The 16,302-nt window shown below is 37.9% G+C and overlaps 1 protein-coding gene across 1 annotated transcript; it reads right to left on the bottom strand.

Moving 5' to 3' along the window:
* Nucleotides 1-659: 659 nt before the first annotated feature.
* On the bottom strand, nucleotides 660-16,004 carry gpr184 (G protein-coupled receptor 184). The gene is made up of 2 exons (XM_079823563.1): nucleotides 15,565-16,004; nucleotides 660-4,011 (listed from the first exon to the last, which is right to left on the bottom strand). The coding sequence occupies exon 2, from the start codon at nucleotides 4,006-4,008 to the stop codon at nucleotides 3,004-3,006; it is 1,005 nt and encodes a 334-aa protein (XP_079679689.1). The 5' UTR covers nucleotides 4,009-4,011; nucleotides 15,565-16,004; the 3' UTR covers nucleotides 660-3,003.
* Between the last annotated feature and the right edge of the window lie 298 nt (nucleotides 16,005-16,302).

The raw sequence follows: 16,302 nt of genomic DNA, 5'->3' as shown, positions 1-16,302 counted from the left end.
GAGAGTACATTTAAATGCGTATTTGGCGTGCTGTCCGGGGGGAGGGCTTCGAGCTCGGAATTTGGACCGAACCCAGAGACAAACCCCGCTAGCGTTGCTGAGAAAGATGAGACGTATACAGTGACGTAAGACCTGGCTCTGTGGTGGCTCTCTAGCATGTGGAAAGGCAAACCGGTTCTTAGGAGGCTCGTCAGTCGAACCAACTCAGAACTGGTACTAGCACTGGCTCTGAACGAGCACATGGTTCATTCTGGTGGAAAAGGGGTATAAGTGGTTAGAACTACAAGTGTGGTGGAGGGATGCTGATAACTGTCAACAAATGGAGGTAAGACTGCTGCGTAAATAAACCTTGTATTGTTGATTAGCTGAGTGCTCACCACTTGTGTCAATTATCTGAACGTGCTCATCCCGAACCCTGTTAATAAAACATCATTTATTTGCATTTTGATGCATTGCCAGGTTGCGCATCCTACATGTGCGTGCTCTCTCACCTCCATCTGTTGTCTGCATTCAGGAAGGTGCAAATCAATTGCTCGAGTAGAGGAAAGCAGACAGTGTTCTGTGCTGTTCTCGTCTAAATCCCTCCAGACTTCCTGCTGTGGTGAGACCTCAGTAGCAGCTTTGTTGTGTAATGCAGAATAGCACACATTAGTTCTATTGTGATGCAATACGTTTATTATAATGAAAGAATGTGGCTTTCTTTCCATAAGTGAATCTTGCAGAAATGTTCTGGCCATATATGCGGATGACAGCACAAACAAGTTCTGATACTATATATCATCCCATTTTCATCTTCCTTGAATGACACAACAGCATCTGGTGCGATAGGTGAAAGCGAGCAGTCATTTAAACCATTCAGACTGTAGATCAGGTACTCAAAGCTGCAATTCATTGCTTCGCTCGCACTCCAAAATCACTCCATTCAGTTGGTCCGAGGCATTTTACAGTAGAGCAGAAGGCCACTCTCGCTCACAGATTTACAGAAGACTGCAGTCACACGAGAGCCACTCATCTATAGAGGAAATCATGCTAGCAGAAGGTGGGGGAACAAAACTGTACAAAGTGTATCATGGGCGATTCTGGTTAGAGATGCTACGCAAGCTCTCCTCCTCATCAGCGCTCAAGAACTCTGGGTTGCACGCTCTTCAGAAAGCATCGTGATTAAGCTGCGGGTAGATGATCCCACCCCTTGAATGAAACGCTAATCATTTTGCCTTCATTTAAAGAGCTGTAATGAAAGCATCACTTCCTTAAAAGTGTCATGAGAGTCAGAATCAGAGTAATTCTTTTATTTTATAATTTACTGTTTCTTTGTGTTATTACAGAAGTGAAAATGTGGCTTTGCTGAGCTTAATATATAGAAGAGAGTAGCAACATGCTGTGCATCGAAATTGCTAACATTGCAACTGTTTTTTTTTACATCCAGATTAAATCTTTAACGGCTAAATCTGGTTTAACGGTAAGTTACAGGGAGTCGTCTGTGCATTAAACAGGACAAACAAGCGAGGCTTTATCCCACAACAACAACACTTGGGCTGAGTACGGCTCTCACAAAGAAAGTTCAAGTGATTCAAGGGTCCTTCAAAGACAATGATCCAGGCCCTGTTTCACTGCAAATCCATAATTTGTAAACATATACGATAGTACATTATACCTATCTTTTCTGACACAAATGGACAAAAATCTGCAGACGGCAATGTTGTAGTCAAGACAGAGACCAGAAGAGAGTTGAGTCACATGGTCCACATGATCCCGAGTCAGACTCAGACTGGAGGACAAGACCAAAATCAGGAAAATATGATATTGGACTCAAGTAAGACCATTTTTATAAAACCATGAAAATATATTCTTAAACTCTGAATCGAGGACCAAGACCAAAACCATGAAAATGTGCCCTTAGACTAGGACTTGAGGATCAAGAGTTAATATATAGATTAACTAATTAATAAAGAGATAAAATATTTAGATTAAAGAGGAAAATGTACCCCTTGCCTATAATTGGTCTGACTCAGTCTTGACTGTCTTGTCTTACTGCAACTTCTCCTTGGTCTCTCCCAGCAAGCAATTTTAAAAGACGTCTAATAGACATCCAAACATAGCCTTGACTTCTAGGCTGAAACAAGGCAAAATTTGGGATGGTCAGTGAAAATGTAATAGACGTCTAACCATTGAACACGAATAGACTACTGACATGTCAAAGAAATTAAACCAAACACCTTGTAATCACTTTTGAATTTGCTTACATGATGGAACATCATACAAGTTATTTTGCCAAAAAGACATGTAACCAAATTCAAGGTTATTTTGGCTAGAAGTGGGTTACTCATAGCCTGAATAAATCAGGTCTATAATTAACCGAGACGGAGAAATGACGGCTATTGCTTGCTGGGATGTCTTGACTCTGACTCAAATGAGCTGGTCTCGACTGTAACACTTGCACAGAGTGGCTAATTCACTAAAAAATCACTTTTGCACACAGTATTTCGGCACAAAAACAGCATTATTATTCAGTAGGCCACCACAATCCAGTTTAACCAGGCGCTAAACACACTAAAACGCTGCAGCATCAGTATTGTCAGTACATGTCATTGATGTCTATGTATTTAAGGCTTATTATAGATAAGCTTTCCTTACAAAACTTGCCTAAAACCACCTGCAGAAAGCAAGCGTTAGAGTCATGTCGGCAGTTATTCATAGAATGATAAAGAAAAGCATTCTAATCCAGCCAAGCAGTGCGGTCGATGGCATTTCGGCCTTTTAAAAAGTCAATTCAGGTGTCTGGAACACAGTGGTGGAGATCCAGAAAAGTACACCAGATCATGTATGCAGCTCCCTCCACAGCTTAACACTCAACACCCATCCGCATGATTGTGTCTTTACTGTCAGCACAAGCGGCTTGGGCAATTTAGTGCTGGCAACTGATTTGCATGCTTCCTGAATGGGTGCAAAAACAGTGTGTACAAACATACAGTGCTGTCAGATGCAGATCTACCGAGGTTGGTTTTAACACAATTTGGTTACTCTTGTCTTCCACTTGGAATCAACAAGAGGGCTTCCTGTCGCCTGTCTCTGCTTGTTCTTCCAACAGAACAACCTCATGTCCTCCCTCACTCCATTACTGACCAAAACATAGAGCACTGGGTCCACCAAGCTGTTCAGGCTGGACAGTGCGAGGGAGCAAGTGAAGGGCAAGTGCATCGCTTGTTCAATGATGCAGCTTTGTTTATCTCCCAAAGAAAAGAAAGCGATGGAGCGTATCATCAGGAGGATGTGGTATGGTGCGAAGCAGAAGGAAAAAATGGCAATGACTCCCATTGACAAAAGCCTCACTTTGCGCTTGCCTTGTTCATCCACCCCTCTACTTTGCTGCACCTTGGCTGCGATCAACCAGTAGCAGACCGTGATGACCACCAGCGGCAAGAGGAAACCAATTCCGACCCGTATCAGGTTGAACATGGCGATGCGTTCTGTCATGGGGAAGGTCTCGTAGCACCTCTGGTCGCTGTCGTCCAGCGGATCTGGCAGCTTGTCCAGGTACAGCACCAAACAGTGCAAGGCCATGACCAAAACGTAGACCAGCCCACAGATGAACCAGGCATAGCGCTGGCGGCGGAAGGCTTGGACTCGCAGAGGGAAGGTGATGGCCAGGCAGCGATCGATGGATATCCAGCAGAGGATATAGATACTGATGTACAGGTTGGAGTAGTAAAAGAAGCCAGCCAGACTACAGAGTCCCTGGCCAAGAGTCCATTTGTGGTTGTTGCTTAAATAATAGATCCACAGAGGCATGGTAAGGATGTACAGGAGATCCGAGACAGACAGGCTGAGAAGGTAGATCCCTAGAATGTTCTTTCTGCAGATCTGCTGAATTATGGGACCAATGGTGACCAGGTTGAACAGCAGTCCCAGGATGAAGGTGATGATGTAGATGGACATCAGCAGGGGACCTGCCGACGGGTTCATGATCACACATGAAGAGTTGCTTGCGTTGGATGATGCGTTCATCATAATCTGTGAGCACAAAGCAAGCTTAAATTCAATTTTAGATTCCAAATTATCCATTTATATTATTTATCAGAAAAATAGATTCTCTGAATTTCTCTGAAGTTCAATACTGTCACAATTAACCATTTGATAATCACATCTTTTGGTTATAAAATACATGCGCTATAACCAGAACTGCACTAATAAATATCAGAACATTCCAATTGTGCACAACCCTGGTACCACAGTCCTTGCATAGTTTACTGTCGCTTAGTTTAACTATTATTTGTAGTCAGACCTTTATAACCACCACAAATACAACCACAGATGACTCCCTGGGTAGACTGTGTAGTACCTGAATTTACAACATTACAAAATATCCTACTGCCGCATTTAGTGTCGCTAGAGTAAAACCATGGAAAGTTACTTTCAAAACATGTGAAACATTGGCAGACCACTGACCTTTAGGTTTTTTTTTATTTTTTATTTGAGCTCTCATTTGGCCATGATGCGGTTAACCTCGGCCAGACGTTGTTGCTGTTGTTTGTTGTTGATGTAGATGTAGTCATGTTGCACAATATAGAGGTGATTTAAAAAGATACTTTCTATAAGTTTTCAAGTGGTAATTACAATTGCAATGACAGGTGTGAAATATGAATCTATGGAAAGGGTGACTCAGACTACTATATGTGCTCATTAACTACTCATTCATAAATGAGAGAATTTATATAGCGCATCAATATTCAACTCAAATTGATCACAACAAGTTTCCGGTCGCTGCAAGTTGCAAAATGTCTGTGGTTTTCTGTGAGAACAGAACAACATGATGCTTGAAACCTTCTTACTAAGTCAAGGTGCATTGATTGACCAGCCAAGACGAACAGCAACGAGATATTGAAAATATCTCAGGTTAACACCTGTACAACAAATAAAATCCACTGCGGTATGAATGTAAATTAAAATGAAATATCTTTCACTCAAAATAGCAATCAAGGTTCACAAAGGGTTGTAAAGTCATTCTTATCAGAAATGACAACTTGCGGGAAGCCTGGTTAAAAGCGAATTATTAATTATAGTTCATTATTAACAAAATGTCATCACCAGTACTACTGGCTGCGTGTGCCATGATTTTGATGGAGAATTAAATATTGAACAAAACAAAATTGAACATTGTTACTCAATAGAAAAGGTTTCACATATGCTTATATATAAACATTCAAATATTACCCAGACATCAGCTCAGAAGAATGAAAATAATCTGTTTACCCTGTGACCAGAGTTCTTTCCTTGTCTATTTGCTATATATTTTATGATGTGTTGTTAACACGCTTGCTGTTAAACTTAATTTCACGGCTGAGAAAACACGTTCTTTTGAACCGGCAAGGAAAGAAAAGTTTTGTAAAATGTGCCCGGACGGAGTGGGTTTATAATGGTTTTATGCGTCAACATATGCTTTTGTCTGCACAGATCTTTGACATCATCAATATTTGTCGGCAGAGCCTTTACATCTGTCCAAATGCTGCACATATACCATGTATTTTCCCCATTAACACATGAGAGACGAGCCGTACACTTTGAATTCTCTCTCAAAGATGCATTTTACAATTTCCATAAGGTCCATGTGTGTGCTGCTCAATTAATTTCACAGCTAGACACCCCTTCATCACTAACTGCATATCCCCTATATGCCCTGGAGTTTATCTTAAATGCTATTGCTCAGCTTGTTTTTAACCTTTGGAAAATCTTTTCACTTGCTGCCAGTCTCTGCTCGAATTCAATTCAACATACTGTTGCCAACTTGCACGGCTGCCGGTCTCCACATGAAGGGTTTGCAGCTCCTCAATACTTGCTCTTCAGCAAGACTTGTGAGAAAAGCAAACAGCCCAACTACAGTCAAAAAAGACCAGTTTCACCTCTCCAGGCCCTTTATTTATACACCAGGGGGGAAAAAACGTGCACTACAAATATCCTCTTCTTGTTTCTAAGACAAGCACCACTATTCGTATTGCTCATACTGATATTGATTATCCCCCTAATCTTTAATTATTAAACTTTGTTTCATTTCTGCTACAGACATGAATGATGCCTCAAGCTAACTGTTTGAAACACCAGATTCACTGATCGGACTCCTGTTTATGGGGTTTGTTGAGGAGAGGTCTACTATTATTTTTTCACCAAGCTTTATCTAAAGATCAAAATGTCAGAATAAAATGTCAGACCAAAATGAGACAGTGGTGGGCAAATGAGGTGGGCTCACGAAGCAAACAACCACTCACCAAATCATCATGGGGGAGATTCTGCAATGGAAAGCACCTCTACTCTCATCTGCCTGTGCTGGTATGTGCCAGTAATGTGATTTGTGTTATGTTAAACCGGGTGCACACTGTGCGATTTATAATCATCCTTCACGATTGTTCCTTGTCAGACTGTACGAACATGATCCCTGCTGTAAGCCACGTCACACTGTAAGATCCAAGTTGTCATTAATGTCAGACTGGACGATAGTCAAGGCATGCACACGCAAGAAAACTCATCCGGAGTTTTATATCATCAATCAATGACGCGTTTGGTGACAGTGAACTGCATAGCCTACACGCGGGATTGAAATGGTGGCTACAAAGAAACCTCAAGTGCTCATTTTGGTCATAGTCTTGAAAAACAAAGATAATTTGACGGTCGTCGTAGGAGAAATCACACTTCAGGATTGTTTGCCAAATCTTCTGACTCTGCCAGAATTTTGTCTGAGGTAAAATTTGATCGGAGCGGTCATTCATTCATGTCAAACTAACGATCAAAGACTTCAGATTTCAGAGGAATCTTTTAGGATTTGCAAAATTTGTCTCAGACGGCCAAAACATGGCCAAAACCGCACAGTGTGCACCCGGCTTTAGTTGGCATGTGCGAAGAATATAAATGTGATATCTAAAATGAAGATTCATTTAAAAAGATACATAATTTAAGCTGTTTAGGAAGAGTTTTGTTTGTACCCCAAAATGTCTATTACAGGTTGTCAAAAAGAAAGAAAGAAAGAAAGAAAGAAAGAAAGAAAGAAAGAAAGAAAGAAAGAAAGAAAGAAAGAAAGAAAGACCAGAGCATCAACATATGTCTGTCTGTCTTATGAAATCCCTTTCCTTGTGGATCACATCCATTTTATTTCCAAGAAAAAGTGGATAAAGGTTCATTCAAATATACACAGTGCAGGCATAACATTATGACCACTGACAGATGAAGTGAATAACACTGATTATCTCTTCATCACGGCACCTGTTAGTGGGTGGGATATATTAGGCAGCAAGTGAACATTTTGTCCTCAAAGTTAGAAGCAGGAAAAATGGGTAAGCGTAAGGATTTGAGCGAGTTTCACAAGGGCCAGATTGTGATGGCTGGATGACAGAGCATCTCCAGAACTGCAGCTCTTGTGTGGTGTTCCCGCTCTGCAGTGGTCAGTATCTATCAAAAGTGCTCCAAGGAAGGAACAGTGGTGAACCGGAGACAGGGTCACGTGCGGCCAAGGCTCATTGATGCACGTGGGGAGCGAAGGCTGGCCCGTGTGGTCCGATCAAACAGACAAGCTACTTTAGCTCAAATTGCTCAAGTTAAAGCTGGTTCTGATAGAAAGGTGTCAGAATACACAGTGCATCACAGTTTGTTGCGTATGAGGCTGCATAGCCACATATGAGTCAGGGTGCCCATGCTGACCCCTGTCCACCTTGGAAAGCGCCAACAGTGGGCACGTGAGCATCCAAACTGGACCACGGAGCAATGGAAGAAGGTGGCCTGGTCTAATGAATCACGTTTTCTTTTACATACATTCCTTGCAGGTAAGCGCAACAAAATGAGAATCAACATTGGCTTAAATTTTCGGAGATGGTGAGAACTAAGCAATTTACTCAACAGGTGAGAATATTGAACAGATAAATTACCATATTTAGCTCTCTTACAGAGTTGATTGTAAAATATTATCTTTTGTTAAGGGTCATTTCATTATAGCGCTGTGGAAGTATCATGTCTATTAATAGGTAAAGCTACAGTAACATCCTCAGCAAGTCAGCTTAAGATCCTTTCCATCTAAACTTATATCTCTTAAGCCTATAATGAATATTTTATGAGCAGTAAGATAACCATATTCATCTGCACAGTCACGCAGAGCCAAAGCACAACCAAAACAACGTTTTTCCGCAAAATGCATGCGGAAAGTGTGAACTGAATGTAATGTTTTCAGACACTTAATTGCATGTTGATTGCAATTTTTTTAAAGTGTATTATAGTGTACATTTAGATTAAGTCTGATTGACCCAATACGTATACGTAGTTTTTAAAGATATAATTTTATTGTCTTAGAAATAAATAAAGTGTACTGTCAAATGTTCTGACAAGAGTTTATGATAAACTAAAAAATACTTCAAGATCAGTTCTATTGAAATTTGTATACCATGTATTTTTAAATATAGGCCTGCTTGTATTTACACATTTGTAATGATCAAGTTGCTATTTTGAATATTTGCTATTATATTAACTTAAATAGCAATATCAAATAACAGTAAAAACATATATAATTTGACATTATTACAAAGTGCACTTTTCAAAACTGTACTTACATAGGTTGAAATGGTACTCTTAAGCACACTTAAGTTGCCTTTATTCAATTCATAATATAGGCCTATCTAAAAGTACAGTTTAAAACTATATATATATATATATATATATATATATATATATATATATATATATATATATATATATATATATATATATATATATATATATATATATATATATATATATATATATATATATATATATATATATATATATATACACACTTTTAAGATTTGAAGTGCACATGCAATACAGTTAAGCACACAAGCCTATACAATTTATTGGTAACAATAATGTCTCATTTGTTATTAACTAACATGAACTAACAATGACCAGTACATTCACTGTTTAGTAACGCTGTTTATTAATCTTTGTTCATTTTAAAAATGTAATTGTTCATGTTAGTTCACAGTGCATTAACTAATGATAACAAATACAACTTTTAATAATGGATTAGTAAATGTTGAAATAAACTTGAACTAAGGTTAATAAATGCTGTAGAATTATTGTTAATTCTTAGTTCATGTTAGCTAAAGTAGTTAACTAATGAAACCTTATTGTAAAGTGTTATCAATTTGACTGATGTGCTAGTGTATCTGAACTCTAGAAGTTGCTGGAACAGAGTGGCCTACACAACGTGGCTGCAAACAAAGATGTGTAAAACATTTAAGTTCCAAAGAGCTTTTTTTAAAAATCAGTGTATTCACAGACCTCTGTTTCATATAAGAGACCTTGAGATCTTATGGCCTCCTTAATCTGTTGGCAAAATCAAACACAGGCGTACTAACAGCATTAGCTGCTATAGCGATTATTCTACCAGCAGTGCGTCACACTTAAATTCAATTCAGGTCTAACTGACCGGCGGTTTAAAAGCAACGTGTGCGATTCACCCTACCCTTGCAAAACAGAGGAAAAATCAATCGATGGGTAACCTGAGCACACACTCTCAAAGCTTCAAAGAGGACTTTTAGATGTAGAATTAGATTGAACCAGCAAATACACAACAGTCCCCAATACTATAGCCTACATAAAACATTGAAAGCTGTATATAACACACACACAGCCTCCCCCTCAGCTCTGCTGTGAATGATGGTTATAAGCGCTGTGATTCATTTGCTGTGAAGTCTATGCAAATGATACTGTCATTTCACATTGTTGAGCTGTTTTACTACAAACTAATTTTATTTATGTCTGATTTACGTCACCAACTAAGTGGGCAATGTGGTGTGCCCTTTAATTGGCTGTGGTTGAAGTTTAGATCACGCATCGCCAAACAGAAAGTGCATAGCACATGAAAATGAATATTGTGTTTTCATCTGAGTGTTTGCTCATCTGAAATACGCCTCTAAGACATTTCCTACCCGATAATAAATGTACACTTATAAAATGTCTTTAAGATGTTTATGATTTAGAATGTATGTAAAAATGGCTTTTTAAAGATGTTTTTCAGATTTTTAAACCTTGGAGCTATCTGCATATTATTTACTGTTTTTGAAATGTAATATTCACTTTAAAACATAAGAAATATTAAAGGACATTAAAGGATGCTCTGACGCTCTAAAACATCAAACATGACAATGTTTTCGGTTCTCACACATGAAAGTTGCCATGCACACACACCAGAGATAACAAATATGGACACAGGCCAATAAACTCATTTAAACCACACGTTCCAAACCACAAAAGGGACTGTACAGTAGAAGTTCAGCAAGGAAAATCAGGTACTTTACTACGAAATCTTCCAAGTTCAGAATGTTTGACTTGAAATTACCAAAACAGATGAAGTGAGTAATGAATCACATAGTTTGATTGTGTTCCTACTGACTCCCTTGTGAAAAAGAAGTACACTTATAGAAATAATATACTTTAAAAGAATATACTTAATTTTTTTCGCACACTTAATTTCATGTCTTTAATATATGAATCTTTGTTATATGCAATAACACAGTACAGTTATAATTATAATCAAGCACTTTACGTTTAGTTAACACATCAAAATAAGTGTACAGCTTAAAAAAATGACAAAAGTTTATTAAAACATAGCAAACATTTAAAATATACTTTAAAGTAAAACTTTTTTATTTGACAAGGTGCAAAAGTGCTTTTAAGTGCATTTACTGTAAGTGGACTTTTATTTCATTAATATGATCTGCAGTTTTTGTTTTAAATATACTTTTAAAGTTCACTACAAGTTCACATTCAATCCAATGAAGTGCACTTCACACAGCTGCTGAAAAACATTAAAAAACTGTTAACATTTGGTGTTCCCTTAAAGGAACAGCTGTTTCACTGCATGTTTTTACTATCAAATTGCGTGTTCAGGGTTCAATAAAGCAAAAGGCCTTGAGAGGGTGAGAATTATATTTTGATGTGTTAGGGATGTTCTAACAACTGTTTTGCTCTCAAAATGTTAGCTATAGTATTAGTCAAAATCTGGGTATGTTATGTTCAGGCTTTTGTCCAGAAAGGAAGGAAGGGACAACGCTGGATTCTTCAGTCAGCAGTTACTGGATAGTATTGATAAACACATAATCTACTTTAATGGAGAGTTCCTGTCCACTTCCTTTCCCTTAGCTTAAATAATGTGTTTAGACTGCTTTATTCTTTTTTTCTGCTATTGTAATTACAGGTTTAATGAGCACCCCTGAGAGCAGAGATTCAGGCTGGAGGTCTGGAAAGAAGAGTGGTGGACTGCAGCTTTTGTCAGCCCCTCTGAATGGTGTAATCGCTCCCTAGACAACTCCCATCCTGAGGCAAACACACACTGAATCTGCAGGAAAATGATGTAAGTGCAGGACAAAACTAAATGTGCCTCCAGTGTCTTTACCTTGCATCATTTCAATGTCAATGTTTTTGTCATTTCAGTTATAACTTCCATTAAAGGCACAGTATGTAAGTTTTGCCGCCAGAGGTCGCGTACTCAAAACAAAAACAAAGGCGGAGCTTGATGACGCAGTGAATGAGCGTGGAATCATGTCGTATTCAGCTCCACAGCCAATGGAAAGCAATCCAAATGGACTCAGGCAGAAATCGTGTTTTATTAACGTTACCGTGGTATGAAGCAGGGTGGGGCAGAGAGCCTGGGACATTTTACGTTGCTGTTTTTATTATGCTTATATGCCGCAGATGGCCATTTAACATTCGCCTCCTTCCCTGAACTTTGTTACGGTTACGTTTGATCACTTGCATTCACATTATTTAATTTTAAGTGCTGAATTACTACTTATACAGGTCATTTTATCTGACAATTAAATTAAAATATTGGGGTAACGCAGCACTGTTTTACTTGGTCAACACAACCATACTACTCAAATAAATTTGAGTGTGTTGAAAATTATGTTAACATTACTCTGTGCATTCGCTCAATAGCTGGTATGAGACACTTGTTGCACAATGCAGTAAGCCAGATCTTTTTTAAAACATCTAATAAAAGCTGGATGACTTGTGTTGCTAAAAATAGCATGCAATTCATTTTAAAAGATTGTATGGTGGAAAAATGCTCTATTACTGTTACTTCGAATAAAGCTCTTTCTGATTTTGCTATGTTAGCCACTTGACAAAATAGTGTTGTCTGATTTACTTTTTGGGTAACACTTTAGAATAATGGTCCGTCATTAATAGGTAACTATGCAGGACTAATGAGTAGTACTACATTAAAGGGGTCATGACTGCATTTGCAGTTTTATGATGTTTCCTGGGGTGCACTTATAATGTAAGAATGCTTTTTACATTAAAAATTGTCATCATTTATAAATAAAAGGCATTTTTCCTACCCTGATTTTAGCCTCCGCTCTGAACGCTCCGTTTTAATGCCCACTGCTGTGATTGGCTAACGATCAATAAGTCAATTTCAATAAGTTGATTTCTCAATTCATCAACCCTTTAACACTTCAGCTACTACTATATTAACTAATATGGAAAGTAATATCGAATCTAAGACTAAGATAGTTCCTTATTATGTAATCAATAATTACTGAATGAACATCACTAAGAACCAATAAGTAACTATATGACAAATCATAAAAAATTACTAACTAATTACTAATCACAACATTAGCGTGTCTGAGATGTGAGTAATTGTCTTTTTTTACTCTTAAAGGTGCCCTAGAATGAGTTGAAACAATTTTATCTACATAGAGGGTATGTGACTTATTTAAGGGCAAAAATTGTCCAGATACGGTTTTACAGGTCTATTTACAACCCTAGAAATCGTTCCTAGAATGAAATGGTCTGTTTTTGCCTTATTTGGAAGGGTCATGAATAGTAATGTGGAGTTCTGCTCTGATTGGCTGTTTCACTGCGCGTCAGCAGCCACTCACGCAATGTTGTCATGAAAACCGGTACACAACATTCACTTCAGGAGGTTACTATTATTAGTATTATTGTATTATTTCTTATCATATACAACATTTACAATGATAGCTTCTTCACAAACTCTAAACAGCTAACTGGGTAGCTCGTAAATATGTTGTTTGTACAGTACAGTTTGACACTAGAGTACTGAAGTGGATAAAATTGGAATTGCCCCTTCTTCAGTATCAGATGCTGAGCGAAGCCTGCTTGATATTGTCCCAGGTGAAAATCTGTCTGTGGTGAAATAGGCCAAGCAAACTAACAACTTTGAATTAAATTGTTGCAGTATCCGGTTATAGAAAAACATCAACTATGCCTGTTGACAGTGTTGTTCTGTGGGAAGGGTATGAAAAGTCCTCATATCCCCTGCACAGCCTGGAACATAACATTTATTTCCATGATCTGCCATTTTCGCTATCCTCGCTTGACGCTTGTTCACAATACCTGAAGAACTTCTGATGATTCGGCTGTGCAGTTCTGCCTGGCCTTGAACTTGTGCTGGCATATGCAAATGTTGGGGGCGTACATATTAATGATCCCGACCGTTGGGTAACAGTCGGTGTTATGTTGGGATTTACCTATTTTTCCGTGGTGTTTTTCACGCACAAGATTTACAAATGAAGGAGGAAGCAATGGTGTTTAGAGACTCACGGTATGTGATTTCTGTGTACTGAACTCTTGTTGTTCAACTATGCCAAGGTTAATTCAATTTTCACCTAGATAAAATTTTCACCTTATCTAAATTTCACCTAGATAAGGGCACCTAGATAAAATGCATCCCTAATTATTCAAGCGTTAGTCACTCTGCAGGAACTACTAGTGATCTGGACCATTATTTTAAAATGAAAAAGATGTTTTTTCACTTTAAAATAAAGGTCCAGATCACTAGTAGTTCCTGCAGAGTGACTAGGTAACCCTTGAGTAACTAGTGATGCATTTTATGACTTTATTCTGAGTAAAAAATATGGGGTCTCAGACATACAATAATGTTCTTTATAATTTGTCAGTTAGTTAATAGTTATTAATAATGAGGCTAATCTTATTAAGTAATTATTGATAACATAACAAGGAACTAAATTTGATATTATTTACTGATTAGTTAAGGTTGTGTCTAAATTAGTAAATATAAGTAGCTGAAGTGTTAATGTAGTACTACTCATTAGTCCTGCATTACTTCCTGCATAGTTACTTATTAATGACGGATCATTATTCTGAAGTGTTACCACTTTTTGGGTACAAACATGTTACTCGCTGTAAATCAAACAATAAGATTGTGTTGAGCTGTATAACAATGATTCATTTTCTGTCGATGAATGGATCCAAACAGTTACTCTCTTGTCTAATAAAACACATTATCTTTTGTGTTTACATGGTTTCTATGGAAGTGAACCCAGAAATCCAGTGTACAGGACAGAATATGTTACAGTGGTTGAAATAGCTGACCTGAATTTAAACACTGTTGGAAATATATCACGTTGTTATTGCATATGACCCAAAAAAACACCATGGGTCATGCAAAAAGGAGATTGTTGATCACACATAAAATCTAACTAGTCTGCATTTTATTTTTACCATGTTAAGCACTTTATTTTTAAAAACCTATTGGGGGTTGGAACTGTGCACTTCACTCGTGCTACAAAATGGATACATTTTGTGTTTTCTGAGGATCGATTTTTGGAAATTATATGGAAATAGCATTTAGTCATTCTACATATATGATGGTAACAAATTTGTTTAAACCAACAAAAAGTTCACTTCTTGAAAGGATGATGATATGATGACAGTTAAGTGACTAATTAATGGAATATTTCATGACTTTCCAAGGGGGGTTGTATGACGATATAATAACAGGGTTGATGCACCGTTTTCTTTTTTCTTTTCTGTGAAGATGCTCTTTTTCATATAGTGATAAAGGATGGACGCAGAGCCCGGAGACACAACGTCAAGGCTTTTTAATAATACATTACATATACAGTACATTAAAAAGACTTTGTGTCGCCAAACTGTGTATCAACCCTGTTACTATCATAATTTGTCCCCTTTATAGAACTGTTCCATTGATGACTAATTACATCATCATTGTTTCAAGAACTCTTCAAAGACAAGAGAAAGTCAGATCTATTTCAGCATCTTATGGTTTTTTATTACCGTAAGTGGTGGAAATTCTTAAAATGTCAACCCCGTTACCGCATTATTTCATAATGACGAATGAAACTAGTTATTTATAGAATTCTGAGACACACCTCAAGTTTAACAACACGTAATGTTAAAATAACTGTCAACAATATTAGCTTTTAGAAGGTATAATTATCACCCGAAATTTAGTAAGTTAGCTTTCTTTGCCACAATGTAATTTATTAAATTAAACACCACTTTTGTCTGATAGAATGTTCAGAAATGTACTTTTTGGCACCCGTATCACTGAATGTGCCAAATACGCATCCAAGTGTTGTAAACATTTTAAGTCACTAGGATCAAATCTCAGACAACTGCATTGGTAGAGTTACTATTTATAGCAGAGGAAACAAGCATGCATGCCTACCCTCTGATTTTATCTCATTTATAAACACACGCACATTGTCCATTATAAGTTCTTGTATTGAAACTGAGAAAATGAGAGAATCTCACCTGGAAATCAACACAATGAATGATAAAATGTTCTCCACCAGTTCCACCAGTGTCCACCCAATCTCAGCAGTAAAACTTTAAAAGCCCCAGAACGTCCTCAAGTCCAGCTGCAGTCCCACGTGACCTCTGAGAAAAGGGCTTCTTAGACATGAAGAGGGTGTCATGCACTTCAATAACGTTTCCTTCCCGGAGATTCGGCCACTGCACTTTGCACTGAGTGGATAGAGAGGAGATGAATTGAGAGAGAGAAAGGGGAGGAGAGATAAAACCTCTCACACATGTAGGAAGATGTTAGGCTAGGGCTTGGGGTTTTTTTTTTTTTTTTTTAGCTGCATATGATGGAGATAGAAGGAACCGCAATGAGCAAAAGCTTTTTCCTGACACGCCAGCGAACAGCAGCAGATGACAAACTTCCATTGAAGGTACAGTCTGCTTCAGGCGTCTATCACAATACCACAACTTCCTGTTTACCAAGACCAAAACTACAGTCTCATTTTAAGTATCCTCTCTGCGCTTGCCGTAATGGCAGTAATGGAATAAAATCCTAATTTGCATTATGAGTGCAGTCTTGTTTTTTCTTTCTCCAATTTAAGACGCCACCGCCAGTATAACCTGATTAGAATCAAAGGTTAATTATAATTTTTTATTTTCTTTTTTCAACCCATGCTTCTAGAACAAAATGTTCTTTTAAGCCAAACCACCAACTGTTTCTTGGTCTGAGGTATTCTGGAAAGTCTG

Source organism: Gobio gobio, assembly GCF_949357685.1.
Source record: "Gobio gobio genome assembly, chromosome: 8".
Taxonomy (NCBI): Eukaryota; Metazoa; Chordata; class Actinopteri; order Cypriniformes; family Gobionidae; genus Gobio; species Gobio gobio.
This window is presented reverse-complemented; position numbering and strand designations above follow the sequence as displayed.